Genomic DNA, 20,307 nt, shown 5'->3' on the forward strand with positions numbered 1-20,307 from the left:
GTTGTGAGTTCAATCCTTGAGGGGGGCCATTTAGGGATCAGGCGGGGAGGAACTGTCAGGGGCAGTACTTGGTCCTGCTAGGTAAGGCAGGGAACTGGACTCTATGACCTTCAAAGTCCCTTCCAGCTCTATCAGATATACCTGTTGGGTGCCTGCAAGTCTTCCTCTGTCAGTAATTTCATGATTAACTGCACTGCCATGCACGATGTCCTCATGACACTTAGTAGAGCAGTGCAGGATCCATCCCTTCTCACAAAGATGCCGGGGTGCACAGCGGAGAATGGCCATGGTCATTGCAAAAATGCCACAAAAGGAAGCTGGAAGCCCATGGAGTGCTGGGACACAAAGCAATGCATCACGGGACATTTAGTTAGGTCCCAAGATGCGTCACGACCAACTCCACCTTCCCACAACATCTAGCGACAGAAGGTCTCATCCTGCACTGTGGGATACATACCCACAATGCATTGGTCACACAGTCGATGACAGTGCCCCCAGTGTGGATGTCATCTTTGCCAGAGGGGGGCTAGTGTGAACAAGCTTTTCTGATTTTTATTAAGTTGACTTTTGGGTGTCGATATAAGTGTAGTCGAGAGAACTTGGTAGTATAGAAAAAGCCTGAGTCCCAGCACAGATAATGATGTGAATTTAGAAATGCAGTTTCAGTTCAATCAAATGTTGATTATATGATGTTCTCCTTCTTTTTTTCTAGAAATTACAAACCTCACTGAATGTGTTATCACACCATGGTATCTTGAATGTAAATTGCCACAATTTTTTCCCAAAAGGCCATCTTGTATATGATCCTTGTACAATGTTTTTTATGAGAAAGGTCAGTGCATGAAATGCAATGCACTGTGTTAAACAAGCGATCACAGTTTAATGAATTATGATATGCACCAAGTATTTGCAGCCATATTCATCCTCGAGAAAATGGGACAAGGTAAAACCCCTTTCAGCAGCTTTTGATCTAGAAACATCTTCTTCTGTCATATAAATTAAAATCTCTACTATATCAATGCATGTTAAAGTAAACAGGTTAACAAAGCTCCGTTTATAAGCAAACCATTTATTTTTGTAATGCTTCTCTCCATTATATAAAGTGTTAACACCAAAAGAAGGAATCTTTTGGTTAAGCCTCTTGTTACTTAACGTTTATTATAGCAAAAGGCATCTTATTCTGTCTTATCCAGCTCAATTGCTGAACAATTTTGTTTTTGTAAAACAAAACAAAGCAGAAAAAAACCCTAGAAATGGAGTGACACCATGAGGAAAAAATATGGCAGTAAATCAGTTTACTTTAAGGTGGGACCGCAAACACTAATAAGAATAAATTCTATTTGTATGATTATTGCATGGTGTCACTACAGGGCAGAGTAAAGATTGTCTGGGTGCCTTAACTGTCCATTTTCATAGCTGAATATGTTTGGATTTCTTTTAGATTTAACTTTAACTCTGAATTTCCTAGGTTCATAATGCTCGTTTTTGGGATAATTACCACATGCATATAATGTTCTTCATCCTTTAAATTATAGATATGGATTCTCAACTTCAGCTACATCCTAACATAATTTTTTTGCCTGGGAATGTATGTAAAATATTTGTATAAGTCATATCTACACATAACAGCAGAGAGAAATTGAAGACATTCCACCATGGTACTTAGTGCAATTTAGTGTTCTAATTGATTTTTAAATGCTTCGTTTGGTTAACAGTAATAGTCTGCTTTATTGAGTGCTATTTAGATAGCTGAGTTATTTCCAATGTCACAGAACATATGGCACTGTTTAACTGGAAAAAACTTTCTGGAGCCCAACAAGTGGCTTAATCTTAGTGCTCCCTATCATGTGGGAGACCTGAATATGCAGCAGTGTTTCTCAATCCAGGCTGATATGGGAGGAGAACAGTGAGGTGTATCAGCAAGTTCAGCTCCTCTTGGGACATTACTTGGCAGTGAGACACTTGGTTTCCAGTTGTTAAGGTTCCCAGTGAGAGGCTTAAAAGGGAGAACAGTGGTCTTGGCCTGGCGGAATAGTAGTAATAGTTTGGGAATTTGAGGGTGAGCATAGAGATATTTACCGTATTTTCCGGCGTATAAGACGACTGGGCGTATAAGACGACCCCCAACTTTTCCAGTTAAAATATAGAGTTTGGGATATACTCGCCGTATAAGACTACCCCTCTTCCAACTCACACCAAAAAAAAATTAAAAAAACATCAGATTTGATTTCAATATGGTAATTTTAATTCAAATGCTTATGACATGCAGGTACTTAGCAGGAAAACTGTCACTTATAAACATAAGGCTGTTTGTCATCAAACATGTAAACATCAAACAGTGCAAGTGGATTAAACTTTTCCTAATTCACTCTAAAGCTGAAAGGAAGGATAAGACAATAAACCCATGGGAGCTGCCATGCTGTTTGTTTTCTAAGCTGTCAACCAAACTGGAACTGATGATGATAGGAGGAAGATAACAAACAAGAGAGAGAGAGCAAGTGCCGGGCAAGTCCCTGGCGAGTTAGCAACGCCCATCATAACTGCAAGCTACGGTATTTTTACAGGTTTTGCTGGCGTGACAGTTTCCCTTTAAAAGCCTTCAAAATCCTCCTGTTAGTCATCTGATATCATAAGTACATCAATGACATCTTGTGATACATTTGTAAGGCAGTCATCGTATGGATCGAATTCCGTATCAGATGGTGTGGTCTCAGCTTCGGCTTCATCTTCATCTTGCCACAAGTAGTCGTCCTCCATACCATCTAATGAATTTGATATGCCACACTTCTTGAAAGACTTGATTACTGTTTCTGCATCAATATCATTCCAGGCTTTTATGACAAACTTGCACAAAACATCCAACTGTGGAGCACGCATGTTTCCTCCTTTTGTGAATGACTTTTCGCCGCTAACCATCCATTCATTCCACTGTTCTCGAATGCGATCTTTAAATGGCTTGTTTAGGCACACATCCAGTGGCTGTACCAACGATGTCAATCCTGCAGGAATAACTGCCGCATCTGTGTTTAGTCTTGCAAGCATTTGCTTGGTGCTGGGAGTTAAATGAGCCCTGAACATATCCCACACCAGTAGACTACATTTTTGAATAAGTCCACCTGGTCGCCTGCTCCATACATTATCAAGCCATAGCTTTACCCCTTCTTCATGCATCCAGCCTTTTTCATTCACATGTACAAAACAACCAACAGGGAACTTGAATTTCGGCATTGTTTTTCTTTTAAAAATAATCATTGGTCTCAGTTTGGCGCCATCAGCTGTGTATCCTAGTACCACTGTAAAACTGGACTTCTCATGTCCTGTTGTTTTAATTAAAATTGTTTTTTCACCTTTTTGATGGACAGTTTTATTTCCAACCATATCAAAATTCATTGGAGTTTCATCCATATTTCCAATACTACTTATCGCATAGCCATGTTTAGTGCGCTGTTGTATTACGTATCGATGGAAACTATTTACTTTGCTATCAAGATCTGCAGGTAATTTTGGGGCAATTTTCATCTTTTGCCTCCGTACCATATTATGCCTTCCCATGAATCTAGTACACCAGGATACAGTGGCCTTAAATCTGTTGCTGTGATCTGGGTTAGATTTGGCCCACTGAAGTGCAAACAAATGTATTTTATTTCGTGTCACTACATAACCGTTTTGGCGATGCTCATTCACCATGTCTGCTACATGTTTTTCGAGTTCTGGCCAATGTGGAGTGCCTTTTCTTAATGCACACTTACCCCTTGGCATACTCTTTAATGCTTTTTCATTTGCTTTCCAGTCCCGAACCATCTTTTCTGTTACTCCATATTGTCTTGCAGCAGCGCAGTTATTATGTTCCATGGCAAAGTTTACAACTTTAAGTTTGAAACTGGCTTCATATTTCTTTCTTCTTGCTGGTGGAGCCATGATGGGGTTTTGACTGTTGGACATTTGTATACTGTACTGTATGTACTGGTGCTATACTGTATGAACAGGTACAGATACTGGTGCTGTACTGTATGTGGTACCCAGTATACAACAACCAGCCAATCACGGCAAGCGATGTACCTTACCGGCGATTGGCTGGTTGTTGTATACAAAGCCTGCTTGGATTGGTCAGCTCTCCCTGCCTGCCCAGCCCTCCCTGTCTCCAAGACTATCAGAGCGGTAGCGCAAACACGCCTCTTTCACCCGTCTGGCCCGCCCTTGTATCCTATTACCTCCTTCTCTGCCTCTCAGATCTCGCACATGCGCGCCTGCGCCGCTTCACTGCAGTCCTCAGGAGCGAGATCTGAGAGGCAGAGAAGGAGGTACGGTAATAGGATACAAGGGCGGGCCAGATGGGTGAAAGAGGCGTGTTTTTCTGGGCACAGCGCCGCTCTCTTTTTTCCATACCCCGGGCGTCCCGGACGCCTGCAGCTTGCTCCGCCCTTCACTTACACCTTCCCGGTGAGGCGCCCCCTCACCTCGTCATCGGGCGGGGATGCGGCCGCGGCAGTTTTTGAGCTCCCCCCACCATATGCGGCGACCGCAGATTCTCCAGTCCGGTTTCAGCACCCGCCCTATAAGACGACACCCGGCGTATAAGACGACCCCCAACTTTTGAGAAGATTTTCCTGGGTTAAAAAGTAGTCTTATACGCCAGAAAATACAGTAAGCAAGGGAAACTGGGGGTCTTTGTGGGTTCAAATAAGATGTGAAGAACCCCGCAAGGAGAAACCCCCTACCTTGTTTGTTTTTCTAAGCAAGAAGTGGAAAGTGATCAAAAATGGAAAGAGTCAGTCTAAGTATGGGCCCAGGAACCGATTATAACCCAGGATCTACTGCTCACTCATTGTGGGGCCCGTTTTGCCAGCCTTACTCATGCTAGTGTCTCACTGATGGACTCCAAGGTGGCGGCCAACAAGGTGTTGTAACTTATGGGTGGTATAGGCCTGCAGCAAAATCACTACCCCCACCCTCTGCCAAGGCAACTGCAATGCAGGGAAGGGATTGTGGTTCTGAGGGGTTGTCTTAGGCCCAAAGAGGCTCAGTCTGGGCTGTTGCACCTTACATGCCCCTCCTGTCCCCCTTGCTTGCAGCTGTGCCAAAAGGCACACTGTAGCCCTTAACCAATGGTTTCAGTTAAATCCCATATGAGATGGAGGATAACGTTACTTTCAGGCAGGGAAGCTTATGTAAGCGGGGGAATGGTCCTGCTATTGTGGGGAACTTTCCTGGCTTCTGCACTACCCCGGTGAAGTGGGCTAGCGAAAGGATCTGAGTCCTTGCTCCCACTTCCTTTACCCAGAGGCCTCCCTGCCCTTGAGGACTCCCCTTCCACTCTCCTGTCTGGCAGAGTCCTCGTAAACCCCGACAAGGCTGGGCCCAGGATTGCTGGGGGGCTCGACCCCCAACCCTGCTGTGGTCACCCAGGACAGGGGCTAGGGTGTCCCCACTCCGGGGTACTCTCTCTGCACTGGGCACCACCCTGACCCACTGGTCATTTCATACAATTTAAAGCAAATACAAGTTGTTTAATTAACAATTAATTTTAAAAAAGAATAAGGAAAAATGGGAAAGGTTAAAGGAAAACACATCACCCTGCTCTGTGGCAGGGAACATCACAAACAGTGTCTCTGGTACGTCAGGGCAGTTCAGTCTGTTCCTTGTAGGTCCCAGGCTCCTTTTCAGGCCCTGGCTGTGCTGCAGAGACGCTGCGGGTTGGACACTTGCTCTGGTGGTGGCCACACGCTCTCTGGCTCTAGGTGGCAGGACCCTTTTTCCCAGCGTCGCCCCCGCCCGGTCGGGGTTATGATCCCCCTCCGAGTCTGGCCTGCAGAGCCTCTTGGCTGAGGCGTCTCCCTGTGCTGGGCCCACTGCCCAGGGTCCCCCTCACTCTCCCCAGCTGCTCACCGCACCCAGCTCCGGACTGCTCCAGCCCCAGCTCCAGCTCCATTCTGCCTCAGCACGGCTGCTGCTGCTGCTCTGCCTCCAGCTCCCTGGGCTGCTTCTCTGGCCTCTCTGGCTCTGGTTGTTACAGCTCTGCCCCCAGGACAGCTCTGCTCTGCAGGCTGCTTCTGTGACTCTGCTCCCAGCTCTGACCTGCTGCCTGGCTGTTTGTCTGGCCCCTCTGGCTCCGGTTGCTGCAGCTCTGCTCTCTCTGGGCTGTGCTCTGGCTTTGGGGCTGCAGCTCTGCTTCCAGCAGCTCAGCTTGGGCCCCTGCTCTCTCCTTAGCTCGGCCCCGCTCTGTCTGACTCAGGCCATTCCAGTTCACACGGAGGACGGGACCCCCCCTGGCCTCCTGACTCCCTGATTAGCTGCCCGCCCTGTCAATCAGGCTGATCTGGAGCATTGGCCTCTCCCCATTGTTCCTGGGGACTGTCAGTCTCAGGCTCCTGATTTGCCATCGACCCCTCCCCTTTCAGTGCTGGGAGCTAGCCAACCAAAACACCCCCACTGAATGTTAGTAAGGGGGCAACAGTCCCCTTACACTTAGATTCACAAAGTACTTGGGTGCCTAAGTCTGGGTCTAGGCTCCACTGTGATTCACAAAACTCCTGCTGAACTCTGTAGATACCTAAACTTATTTGGCGCCTATGTTTTTGCAGTAAATAGTTCCTTAGGCACCTGGGCTTCTGTCTCTGGGCATGCACTCTAGGCATCGCTCTAGGCATTGGTCGACTGTCCCCGCCTAAGCCCACAGTGATTCACAAACCAGGGGAAGATGGGTGTTCAGCCACCGAACTCACAGGATTGGATAGGCCTGCTCCGAGGCCGCCTACTGGATCTGGCCCCTCAGGTGAGTTCAGACAAAACAGTGGAGGAAAGGGAGGGAAGTAGAGGAGGATGATGACCTCTTTTGTAACTTTTAGCCAATGTCTAGGGTACTCACCTGGGATATGGAGACACCTGGTTAAAGTTCCCCCTATAGCTGATGAGGAGAAGAGAGTTGAACAGTGATCTACCTTTCCGGGAAATTCTGATGAGATATTCTGATGTGGGGGCGGAGGGGGGTGGCTCCCTCAGTCTCTGTTGAAGCTGTTGAATTGTGGATAAATACTTAGGGGCATTTGGGCCAGAGAGAGAGTGCACAAACATGAGAATGACTCTATAGCATGGTGGCGAGAGCACTCATCCAGGATGTGGGAGACCCAGCGTCCAGTTCCCCTGCTCCAATGACTTATAATTAGTTATCCACAGTGGAACAGCTTCAACAGGAGAGATTGAGAGAGCCCCACATTGCAGGCAAGGTAAACAGGCATTTCATTACAACCTAACAACCAACTGAGTGTCTCTTATCCCGGAATGGCTTTTGTTTTGATAGGACTGATTATGGATGGTTTGTTCTCTTGCTTTAACTCCTCTCTAAGCAAATGGGTCTCTTGATAGTTCCTTAACATTTGATGTGCTAATGGGACTATGAGACAAGTAGCAAACACAAATTAATTTATTGGGGGCAGTGGAACACACAGGCAAAATGTAAAAAGACAGTACTTTCAAAGTAGACAGCCAAAAACATTAGTATATTTATCCCCCAAATGCCATATCATTAAGTGGAACATCAACTCTAATATTTTCATACATGTCCTAATATTGAAGAGCTTTGTTTAAAGAATTTAATAGTTGGGTCCATTTTTATAGTTCATTACTATTAAATATTCATACTGTGAAAATTCAGTGTGAAACCATTAGTGTTAAACTCGCTGAGCTTTTTACAGCTTTGGCTGATAGTGTGACGATATGCTAAATTGACAAAAACATCAGGTTTACTGAATGAATTTATAAAAGAAAATGACTTTTTTTGGAGCAGGTCAGTTTCAAATAAACAATGAAGACTAGGTCTATGTGGCTCTGCAAAAGGGATTTAGTGGAAGGGAGGGGATTGGTTTCAAGAAACTTCCATAACTTCAAACCGTTGCATACGAGTAGTTCCAGTCTGTCCTTCCTTCCAGCTTGCACTTCAAAGGAGACAGGGTAGGGCAGCCTCTCTTTCTCCATTGAATGGTGCAATGTGTGTGCATGCTTCAAATTGTAAAAGGCTTCAGCAGGGATGACTGGCCTACAGTGTCCCAACACTCCGGCAGGCATTGAGTCTGTGGCCTGGTCTACACTACGCAGTTAGGTCGACATAAGGCAGCTTATGTCAATCTCATCATGTTAGTGTCTACACTTGTCCCACCGATGCAAGTGCCCTACTACACTGACATAATAATTCCACTTCCACAAAAGGCATAGGGCTTATGTCGGTGTAGTTAGGGTGATAGTGTTTGTGTAGATCAGGGGTCTCAAACATGTGGCCCGCAGGGTGATTTTCTGCGGCCCGCGAGCCCCTTGCAGCCCCCCCGCCCTCCCCCAGTGTTTACCAGAGTGGCGTCCGGACGTGCACCGGGAGCAGGGCAGGCTCCCTGCCTGCCTGCCCTGCTCTGCGCCGCTCCGGGAAGAGGCTGGAACGTGGGGAAGGGGGGGCGGAGGGGCTGTGTCTTTCTGTTGCTTTAGGCAGCGCCCCCAGTAGCTCCCATTAGTCGGGAACGGGGAACCACAGCCAATGGGAGCTGCTGGAGGCAGTGCCTCAAGCAACAGAAACACACAGCCCCTCCGCCCCCCCTTCCCCACGTTCCAGCCTCTTGCGGGGGCAGGGCAGACAGGCATGCAGGCAGGGATCCTGCCCTGCCCCCGGTACGCGCCGGGCCAGATCCTGCCCCCGGAACTCCTCCTGCAGCCGAACCCCCTGCCCTGAGCCCCCTGCCGTACCCTGCACCCCGACCCCCTGCCCTGAGCCCCCTGCTGCACCCTGACCTCTTGCTGTACCCCTCACCCCTCCTGCACCCCACACCCCAACTCCCTGCCCTGAGCCCCACCACACTCCACACCCCTCCTGCACCCCCTGGGGGCAGGAAGGGGGCAGAGTTGGGGTGGGGATTTCGGGGAAGGGGTTGGAATGGGGGCAGGGAAGGGGCGGGGCCTCATGGAAGGGGTGGAGTGGGGGCGGGGCCGAGGGCGGCAGGGTGGGGTGGGGGAGGTGTCAGTAATCCGGCCCTCAGGCCAATGTACTAGTCCTCATGTGGCCCTCATGGTCATTTGAGTTCGAGACCCCTGGTGTAGATACTGTTACTTACATACGCAGTTGGCACTCTTGTCAACAAGAAAGCTGGGCAGCTAGAGCCCAGCTGTCCTCTGCTCCCCTGGAGAGCTGGGCGTCTGGACCCTGCTCCTGGCTGGGAACTGGGGCAAGAATGAACCCCGCTCCTGGCTGGGAGCTGTGAAATTGACAAGGCTGCCCAGTTCCTAGTGAGGAGCTGATAGAGTGGAGAGGGGGACGAGAAGCTGGGGCAGCTGGACCCCACTCCCCGGGGGGCCAGAAGCCCCAGGAGGATTTTCCCCCTGGCATGGAACAGGGAGGTTAGAAGCCTTGGGTGGCTTCCCCCCACTCCTGGGTGGGGGGAGGAACAGGGAGCTGAGTAGGGGGCAGCCCACTGGGAGCCCATGAGCCTGTGGGGCAGCAGGGCTCCCGGCAGGAAGCTACCAAAGGAGCTGAGAACCCGGGCTCTCGGCTCCCTATACTGCCCCTCTTACTGCTCCTGATGAGGACATGTACCACCAACCCAAGGAGGGTAGTGTGGACATGCACCACTGCAGTAATTACTGCGGTGGCTGTAAGTCGACTTAATATAGGTCGACTTACATTTTTAGTGTAGCCGTACCCTGACTGAGACACGTTGACTCTGGGAGCTTTCACTGCTGCCCTCTGCATGCTCACCGCTTTATGGAGATACCTATCTCATAGAACTGGAAGGGACCCCGAAGGGTCATCGAGTCCAGCCCCCTGCCTTCACTAGCAGGACCAAGTAGTGATTTTTGCCCCAGATCCCTAAGTGGCCCCCTCAAGGATTGAACTCACAACCCTGGGTTTAGCAGGCCAATGCTCTTTCACCGGGTTTACATGCCTCAACTTTGTCATTATTTGCATTAATAAGTTGCTGTTTTTCTGGTTTTATTAAGCTTCTTTAGCTATTTGTACAGCAACAATAGTGTTTAAAAATAAATATCACAGCACTTCAGTAATAGCATTGTTAATGCAGGCCATTTATGTTACTTTAAAATCAACATCACTCTGGATGGGAGGGATTAGTCTACAGATAGAAGAGCATCGATCAAACTGCATCCAAATTTCTAACACCTCAAATTTCAAGGGAGGATGGTCTGGGTCTGGGTTTTTGTTCAGTCCATTATAAAAATATACATCATTTGCAAAGATTAGTGATTTTTGGCTGCCCATCTTCAGACACCTGAAAGGAGCCTGATTTTCAGAAGACAGATGCTCAACAGGTCACTTTAAGGTATGTCAAGTTAGGCATCCAAAAACTGCAACACTTTATTAAAAAAAAAAAAAAAAAAAAAAAAAAAAGGCAGGCCCAAAATGTGGATTCGAATGGGTTTGGCTCTGGGTCACATCCAGAGTTTGAAATTTAGATCTGGAATTTTACTTCAAGCCTTTTTCTAGTTCATCTGAACCTTGTTTTGGTTTCTGAGAGTTCAGATCCCCTTGACCTCAACCCAAAACTTTAAATAAAAATATTGATGAAAACAGCACATTTTGCCCTATTTGGGGATTTAAATTATGCCAAACCACCAAGTCTCTCATGGCTTTCATCCACCACTAGCCTGGGAGTACCTACAACTCAGGCTAGGCTTGGGCCGTTTGGATTCTGTAACCTGGCAAAACCTCGCCTCGTTATGGGTTCATTACAAAAAGCTCTGCATGCAGCTGACTCAGAGTCCAATTCAACCCTGGCACAATGGGTGCATGTTCTAGAGTCTTCAGAGGGAACTGCATTTGTGTACACCAGAGCTGAGTTTGGTTCATACTCTCCACTGGCCCTAGAAGCAAGACTTGAAAATTCACTCTTGCACCCAAGTGTTCTGTATGGCCAAGTAAATCTGAAACTACATCTCAAAACTAGCTTATGCTTTAAGAGACACTGGAAAAAACTCTGCTTATAATTCAAATGGCAGGAGTAATATTGCTTTCACACTCCTTGTATAATACTTCTACGTTGGCCACAAATGACTATATCGCTTATATCGCTTCTGTTTCATTCTGTTACAGGCAACAAAACAAGTACATTTTCAGCAACCCTCTCTGAGATGTTACTAAGGAAAGGAACAGTCAAGTATATAAAATTTGATAAACTATGTTATGGAAAACTTCATAAACTGTGAAACCAGCTACATGCACAAACTCCCATGGTATCTTACTAAAAGGGCTTATGAGAGAGAATACTGTTTAGGTGAGATTCTGTGCTGTTGCTTTAGGAGGCGCAGCCTAGCAGGCATAGCTTTAAGGCATCTTTGCACACTCCTGGCTAATAGGGTTGCCAATTTTCTATGCACACAAAGCCAAACACCCTTGCCCTGCCCCCCCTCACCCCTTCTCCAAGGCCCTGCCCCCCACTCACTCCATCCACCCTCCCTCTGTCACTTGCTCTCCCCACCCTCACTCACTCAGTCATTTGGGAGTGGTGGAGGGCTTTGGCTGGAGATGAAGGCTCTGGTGTGGGGCCACAGATGAGGGATTTGGGGTACAGGAGGGGACTCCGGGCTGGGGCGGGGGTTGGGTGGGAGGGGGTGTGAGGGCTCTGGCTGGGGGTGCAGACTCTGGGGTGGGGCTGGGGATGAGAGGCTTGGAGTGTAGGAGGGTGCTCCGGGCTGGGACCGAGGGGTTTGGAGCGGGTGAGGGGATCAGGACTGGGGCAGGGGGTTGGATTGTGGGAAGGTGCAGGCTCTGGGCGGCGCTTACCTTAGGCAGCTCCCGGAAGCAGCAGCATGTCCCCCCTCCAGCTCCTATGCGGAGGTGCAGTCAGGCAGCTCTGCATGCTGCCCCGTCTGCAGACACTGCCCCTACAGCTGCAGAGCCAGCACTTGGGGCGGGGCAGTGTGTGGAGCCCCCTGGCTGCCCCTACACATATGAGTCAGAGAGAGGACATGCTGCCTCTTCCGGGAGCCGCATGGAGCCACACAGGGCCGCCCGGCGGGGGGAGGGGGCAAGTGAGGCAATTTGCCCCAGGCCCAGGGCCCCACAGGGGCCCCCACGAGAGTTTTCAGCGGGTCTTCGGCAGCAGGTCCTTCAGTGCCGCCGAACACACCCGGAGTGAAGACCCGGAGCTTCTTCTGCTCCAGGTCTTTGGCGGCAATTCGGCAGCGAGGGTTCCTTCCACTCTGGGTCTTCGGCGGCAGTTCGGTGGTGAGTCCTTCACTCGCTCCGGGACCCGCCGCCGAAGTGCCCTGAAGACCCGGAGTGGAAGGACCCCCGCCGCCGAAGACCCCAGGCCCCCTGAATCCTCTGGGTAGCCCTGGAGCCACAGCAGGCAGGGAGCCTTAGCCCCACTGCGCTGCTGACCAGACTTTTAATGGACTGGTTAGCGGTGCTGACCGGAGCTGTCAGGGTCCCTTTTCGACTGGGCGTTCCAGTCGAAAACCAGACACCTGGCAACCTTACTGTCTAAGTGAGAGCAGGCTTTGGGCCATAATGCTCTCCAGAAACTCCACATATCTGTGTGCTGTGCCCCCCACAAACCATACCCCCTGTCCCAGGGCTTGAGCAGGGAGGTTAGGAGACATGAGTGAGCGTATTTTAGCGAATCTGTTTAGGTGACAGCTATAATTCCATAACTTGGCATATGTTAAGATTTAATTGTTCCTGCTAACAATGAGTTATATCCTAAGATTCTCTACCCAGATATGTAAACCAAACTCTCCATGCACATATCTCCCATAAACACTAATCTTTAAATAATGTATATAACTCCAGACAGCTGCATGGTAATTGATGCAATCAAATGCTATTCTAGACAGATTATTTTACTGACAATGTCAATTAAATATCTAGGCTAATGTTTTCAAAGTGGGGTGACAACTAAAATAACTGCTCTGATGATCCAAGGTGCTTGAGTGTTCAGTTCTCAAAACCTCAATTTAAAAAAAAACAAACCACCTGTTCTCAGGACAGCACTTGAGCACATGTTTAACTTTAAATCAGTGCAATGGGTTTTAAGCACATGTCTAACTGCTTTCCTGAATTGGGATGGACTTAAACATGTGTTTAGTGATTTCCTGAATCAGAGCCTCAGTGAAGTCAGTGGGAGTTGTAGGTGTACAGTACCTCTGGAAATCAAACCACTTCATCAAGTGCCTGAATATGGACTCAGGTGTCTAACTTTAGCCACCCAAGCTTGGAGTATATTAGCCTTATTTCACCTTGTCTTTCTTATTTCATTAAAATCTCTCTCACACACACACACACTTACACACGCCCATCACAGTACAGTATCTAGGCACAGGCCTAAGTGTTCTAAAGTGATTAGTAATTTAAAAGGGACCTGACTTTCAGCGGCTGGATGTTCAGCACTTTCTGAAAATCAGGCCAACTATCTCACATTGAGCACCCAAAAACCGAGGCACCTAAAATCACTAGTCGATTAGAAAACTTAGGCCAGGGTATTTATGCCCATCTCACTGATGTCAAGTACAGCTGCTGAACCATCCATCTGAAAATACAGCACTTTGGCATATGTTTTTCTGTGTAATTATACGTGTTTTTGTGGCATGCTTCAAGGATTATCATGGGTAATAATTTATTAGTGTTCATATAACAATGTCTTTGCACATTTTTTTTCATGTTACTACATCTATGCTGCAAAACCTTTTCTCTTGTGTTTTTCTGATTCAGACAAAGAGGTTGATGAAGAGACCTTATAAAAATAAATTTAAAATACATTTTATTTAAAATTAAAAAAAATATATTTAAAATAAAAATAAAATAGGCCCATGTTTTCTCCTCTGCATAAGGGGGGTGTAGCCAGCTAGATGAGGGGATACGTGAGAACGGGAACTGTATGTGCTTTCTTCCTTTGCTCAGGTAACAAGGAATTAGGCCAGGTTTTGCTATGGCCCATTGTAAACTCTTCAGGGCATGGTGGGTCTGTATCACTGTGGTCAGGAATGCCAGGTAATACATATAGAAACTGTGGTCTAGTGTCCTGGGTGCAGGCCTAGAAATTGAAACTCATGGGTTCTATTTCTGAGTCTGCTATTGACTTGCTGTATGACCTTGCGCAATTACCTCACCCGCCTTGTCTCTCTAATATCCTAGGACCAACGTGGCGACAACAACATTGCATATGACCTTGGGCAAGTCCTTTTGTATCTTTGTGACTTGGTTTCAACCTTCTGTAAAACGTGGATAATAATACCTACCTCACAAGGGTGATGGGAGGCTTAAATAATTTCTCTAAAGCCCTTTAGATCTCTGTAAGGAAGGGGCTTGCGAGGTGCAAATTATTATTATTACTATTAAATAGCCCTGGGTGTGGGTAAGGCAAAAGACAGCAGATTGATTCTCTTAGTGCATAGTCTGTTCTAGATGTTGCTGTCTGGGGAGCATTTGAAAAGAGAAGAAGGAAATTAACCAGTAAGTTCATGTCCTCTAATAAGGTGACTGATCTAAGCTTTGGTTCTGGTGACCAAAGATTGAACAAAAAAAGGAAGAGCATTTTGACACAGCATTTTTGTGATTTCTCTGATGGTGTCATTAAATACATATGTGCAAAAAGGCAGCAATGGCTCAGTTCCCATGGTAAACCATTAGGAGAGCTCTTTAAGATTATGGCTTGTGCTCTGCCTCACTTGGTGGAGTCTGAGCTGAGAGTATTACAGAACAGAAGAGATCTTTGTCTTGGGATTTTTTTTTTGGCGTGGGTTTGGTTGTCGTTCGAGTGCACTGTGTTCAAAGAACTCCTCTGGGAACCCATGGTTCAGAATCCTGAGATCTGTAGGAAATTTAGAGATTTGGGATTAAAGGTTTTGTGAAAGTTTTTATATGGCAAATTATGTAAATCAATGTGTAACTCAGTGTTTTCCCCAGGAATTGAAATTAGTGTGTGTGTGTGTGTGTGTTTAAATTTACGAGGGGTGGGGGGTCAGGACTGATGAGAGGTGAGATGATGAGGGTGAAGGTGGGCTGTATGGCACTATAGTAAAAACTGAAATGTTTCATGATCATTTTATTAGATTTAACTCATGTTTTAAAATCATCACACAAATTAAAGTTGGCTACTCAAGCCTTCTATGAAGCACTACATCTACATCCTTCTTGGTTTCTTGTTCTAATTTTGAACAACTCCGTTAATAAACTTCTTGAATGCAATGCATTCATCTTTGGTGGCTTCTCGTGTGCTCAGTACTTCCATTCCTTCAATTAATATGCTCATTAGTTCATTCACATGATCAGGCAGAAGGTGTCTTCTTTCAGAACACAAAATTCTATTCAATGATGAAAAAGAACGCTCAACTGTAGCTGTTGTGACTGGGAATAGCAAGAGATGAATTTCTACTTCTTTCATCCCAGGAAACATAGCATAAATATCGGGTCGAGCCACTAGTGATGAGAAAAAAGAAGTTGAAGTCAAATCTTCATTCATTCGTCGTATGATATTCCACTCTGTGTTCAAATTCTCTATTCTGTCCTGAGCACATGGCAGCCCCATTGCTGGTAGTGCCTCACTCCACTCAACTGTCAGTGTTTTATAGGACAGGCAGCAGTAAAAGCTATGTAGAGGTTGAGTAGAATCCAGGAGCGCTACCAGCTTTTTTGCCACCCTAGGCGGCGGAAGGTCCTGCCCCCGACAGAGGCAGCGGAAGGTCCGGCTGCCGCGGTTGCTGCCCCCCAAATGTTAGCACCCTAGGCAACCGCCTAGGCTGCCTAATGGGTTGCGCCGGCCCTGGTAGAATCTAGAAATCACTGTTGTAGATTTTTAAGAATCAAGTCTGTGTACTTTTTCAGTTGTCTTAACAAACACTTCTTGTCTTCTTCACTTAAGGATTCAATATAAATGCCTTCATTAGTCAACTTCTGGACTGAAGTCTTTGCTTCTTCCAGTACCTTCTCAATAGATAGCTCTCTGATTGATCCAAATGTAGCTTCTATTGCTGGACAAAGATCTACTACTCTTGTAGCAGTTGCCTGGATGGCATTGTTTAATGACCCAAGTGGTTTCAACAGTAGACTTACAAGACAGAGAATGAATGTAGTAGCAAAAGTAATCCACCAGCCTCACTACTTGGATCCATCCCATCTTGGTAGATACTTTCCAAAGCCAGTAATAATGGCTAGAGTAATTTTAAGACAACAGCCAAGGATCGCTCATGAGAAAGCCAGAGGGTTTTCCCAGGTTGGACTAATTTGAACTTCAGTCCCAGGGTATCTTCTATATTTTCCAAGATATTCAGTCTTTTTGGACTCTTGCTGAAAAACAAATATAATGAAGACATTAACTTTATAGCTTTTTAAATGTCTTTTGAAGCGTCTGCATCATGTACTAGTGTTAGTTGGAGTAGATGGCCATTGCAGTGTGTATAGGAGAGATTAGGGTTACACTTTTTTTCTCTGAGCAAAGCTTGTACTCCACCATGTCTTCCAGGGAAGTTTGCAGTTCCATCAAATGCACAAGCAGCCATCTGTTTGCGGTCCAATTGACAAACGTTTAACTCTTCTAAGATGTGGGTTGTCGCTGATGTGTCTTCTATAACTTGAACATCTAGAAATGCATCTACTGGCCTATCACTGACATCAAGATAATGTACACAGTGACTTAATATTTGATGCCCATTTGCATCGGTGCATTTATCAGCCATGTATGCAAATTTTTTGAATGTGGTCTGAGAATTCTTCACTTTTTCAACTGAGTCTTTCACTGTTGCACCACATGCTTCTAGCCAGTCAGTTGAGTTTCTTTCAGAAAGATAGTGAGCATTTGCTGGTCATGTTCGGAACCAATGTTCAACTTCAGGATGAACAAGTGACAATGCACTTAACATTGGCCTCCAGTTTGTAGTGCGTGGTATCTCTTGCTTATATAGAAAGTATGATGCCACTGCCATGTTTGTTCGCATGAACTGTGTTGTGTCTCACATTCTTAATAGCCTCAACACTCACCGGTGTTGTCCTTGATCAGTGGAGACTGAGTTCAGAGGTGCTTTCACATGAGTTCACCTGCCACGTGGGGGGCAAGAAGGCACCTTGCTTGTTCCTCCAGCTGCTCACTGTTCACTTTGGCTACTGTTGTTCGTTGTGCCACTGTTCACTCCATCGCTCTGTTGCCAATGGCCCTGCACCGTCACCTTCTGCTGCCACCTGCCACTGTGACCTTTGTGAGTTGGTCTCTTGAGGTTTCACCCAGCTCTCAGTGATTTCAGCTGAGCTCTCAGTGAGGGAACCTCGCTACTAGTGCAGACTGGGCCGTTTCTTCCACAGAAACAGTCCTACAGCAGGTCTAAGCACTTAGGCCTGGTCCATACTAACCCCCCATTTCGAACTAAGGTACGCAAATTCAGCTACCTTAATAACGTAGCTGAATTCAAAGTACCTTAGTTCAAACTTACTGCGGGTCCAGACGCGGCAGGCAGGCTCCCCTGTCGATGCCGCATACTCCTCTCGCCGAGCTGGAGTACCGGCGTCGATGGCGAGCACTTCCAGGATCGATTTATCACGTCTAGACAAGACGCGATAAATCGATCCCAGAAGATCGATTGCTTACCGCCGGACCCGGAGATAAGTGTAGACCTACCCTTAGACCTGATTATCAGGATTTCAGCTGTAGTGATCACTTAACAAAACAAAAGGCTATCTATGGAGCCTAATCAGCTCTGTCTTTAAACAGTGGAGAGGGGCAAGTCAAATAGTACTTGTGACTCAGGCAGACCATCAAGCAAAACACTTTTCCCCACCCTCTCTCTTGATGCCCTCAATCTGCACAGGGTAAGTACAGTTCTACTGCCCTTTACTCATACAATAAGAATAACATTTCATTACCGCCTCCCCCCCCCCCCCCCCCCCGCATTCAAGAGATTTTGACTGGGTTACAAATCAATCACTTGGGCAACACAGCTGGGTTTGCTGGATACCTAGGTAGATTAGGTGTGAATGTAAATACAATCTGGTCCTGAAGCCTTTCCCCCACCCCCAGCTCATCACTAGCTGTCAGGGAGAACTCATTTAGACTTCGCTTAAAAATCATCATTTGAAATTATTAGGTTGGCCAACATCACCGAAATGAATGCACTGACATTGTCATAAAAACAACTGCTGTATAAGGAAGCTAGTTTATGTTCATACTTTTCAAATCTATTATACTTTTCCAGATACATGTATTTTCATACACTTTATATGCTTTTAAAGTGTGTATTAATGTTTCAATTTCAATTCAAATTTCCAAACAATCACTAAATTGACAACACTGCATGTAACTAGTTCACAAAACTGGGAGCGGGGGTGTTGGGGAAATTCGGGGCGGGAAGGGTGTAGGGAAATCCCTGGTGTAACTCGATTTAAAAAATTACTCTCCTATGTCCTTAGTTTAGGACAATCATGGCCCATCCTTTGGGTCTATGCAGGAGAATATGACCATTTATTCCCATATGTTGGCTGCATATATTGTGGGTAGGGTTACCATACGTCCGGATTTTCCCGGACATGTCCGGCTTTTGGGGGCTCAAATCCCCGTCCGGGGGGAAATCCCCAAAAGCCGGACATGTCCGGGAAAATCGGGAGGGAGGGCTGGGCCGGGGTCGCGGGGCCGGGCGCGCGGTGCCGGGCCGGGGCCGCGGGGTCGGGCCGCCGAGGGGGTGCGCTGGGCCGCGGGGCCGGGAGCCGGGCCGCCGGGGGGGTGCGCTGGGCCGCGGGGCCGGGGGGTGGAGCCGGGCCGCCGGGGGAGTGCGCTGGGCCGCGGGGCCAGGACCCGGGCCGCCGGGGGGGTGCGCGGGGCCGCGGGGGTTCGCTGGGCCGGGGGGTCGGGCCGGGAGCCGGGAGGTCGGGCCAGGAGCCGGGCCGCCGGGGGAGTGCGCTGGGCCGCGGGGCCAGGACCTGGGCCGCCGGGGGGGTGCGCGGGGCCGAGGGGGTTCGCTGGGCCGGGGGGTCGGGCTGGGAGCCGGGCCGCCGGGGGGGTGCGCGGGGCCGCGGGGCAGGGAGCCGGGGGGTCGGGCCGGGAGCCGGGCCGCCGGGGGAGTGCGCTGGGCCGCGGGGCCGGGAGCCGGGCCGCTGGGGGGGTGCGCGGGGCCGGGAGCCGGGTCGGGCCGGGCCGCCGGGGGGGTGCGCTGGGCCGCGGGGTCGGGGGGGTGCGCGGGGCCGAGGGGGTTCGCTGGGCCGGGGGGTCGGGCCGGGAGCCGGGCCGCCGGGGGGGGTGCGCGGGGCCGGGAGGTCGGGCCGGGAGCCGGGCCGCCGGGGGGGGTGCGCTGGGCCGTGGGGTCGGGCCGCCGGGGGGGTGCGCTGGGCCGCCGGGGGCCGGCAGTGCTGGGCGGCCGGGGGTGGTCGGCGCGGGGGGCCAGGGCCGGCACCCCAGGGCCCGAGCCGACCCAGGCTGGCGCCGCCGGGGGGGCCAGCCTGGGCCGCACCTCCTCCCCCCACACCCCCCCTTACCTGCCCAGGCTTCCCGCGAATTAAATGTTCGCGGGAAGCAGGGGAGGGGGCGGAGACTTTGGGGAGGGGGCGGAGTTGGGGCGGGGGAGGGGGCGGGGCCGGGGGCAGGGCCAGGGCCCCGTGGAGTGTCCTCCTTTTGGAGGCACAAAATATGGTAACCCTAATTGTGGGTAGCTTCATGGTGGGGAGAGCAGGCTCCATAGAGCTTCTACATCCCCACCCCCATATGGGGTGTGGAGTGAAGCGGTGGAGCCTTGGTCCCTCCCTCCTCCCCTATGCACTAGTCAGCTCTGCTACACTGACATGCTCCGGGACTATACAGTGCCAGGTATAGGCCTAGCACATGGCTGGATGCGGGGAAAACTGGGAGGCAGACTGTGAATCAGTGAGTCACAATCTGCTTCCTAGGACAGTGCAACAACATGCTGCTCCTTGTCTGGGGACCGTGACAAAGCCACCATTTAGCTCTTAATTAAAAATTGCACTCTACTGAACTTCTTGATGTGTAAATACGTTTTTTTTTTTTTTAAATCAACAAACTACACACAGGCTTGTTTTGATAGCACCTGCCAAGTGCTCTACATACAGCAATGAATTTCACCCTCCCAGATGCCTGGGGGTTAGGTAAGCATGATCCTTACTTTACAGATGGGAAACCTATTCATCAGCCCTGACCCAAAGCCAGTTAAGTCAGTGGACAGTCTCCCACTCGTCTCAAAGGCTCAGAAAGATTAAGGCCAACCTTTACATTATTAATTATGGATGCCACCATTTTGGGTACCTAGTTTGTCACCTAGATTTTTAAAACTGGGCATCCGCAATTGGTGGCCCACTATTGAATGATTAAATGGCTTGCCCCCGCCATA

The 20,307-nt window shown here is 48.7% G+C and overlaps 1 protein-coding gene and 1 long non-coding RNA gene across 4 annotated transcripts in view; one reads left to right on the top strand and one right to left on the bottom strand.

Annotated features, from left to right (window-relative positions):
• Positions 1 to 20,307, top strand: part of LOC101945115 (uncharacterized) — a 124,086-nt gene that overhangs the window by 88,926 nt on the left and 14,853 nt on the right. The gene's annotated exons all lie outside the window — the stretch shown is intronic.
• The window catches only part of HAAO (3-hydroxyanthranilate 3,4-dioxygenase), a 71,202-nt gene that overhangs the window by 10,125 nt on the left and 40,770 nt on the right, over positions 1 to 20,307 (bottom strand). Inside the window, exon 7 of one of the 2 annotated variants that reach the window (XM_042855144.2) lies at positions 6,866 to 6,904. The exons of the other annotated variant lie outside the window; for it this stretch is intronic. Within the exon in view, the coding sequence (XP_042711078.2) occupies positions 6,866 to 6,904 (39 nt within the window). The remainder of the gene's footprint in view (positions 1 to 6,865; positions 6,905 to 20,307) is intronic. 2 annotated transcript variants of the gene reach the window in all.

The sequence above is a fragment of the Chrysemys picta genome, chromosome 3, assembly GCF_011386835.1.
Source record: "Chrysemys picta bellii isolate R12L10 chromosome 3, ASM1138683v2, whole genome shotgun sequence".
NCBI lineage: Eukaryota > Metazoa > Chordata > Testudines > Emydidae > Chrysemys > Chrysemys picta.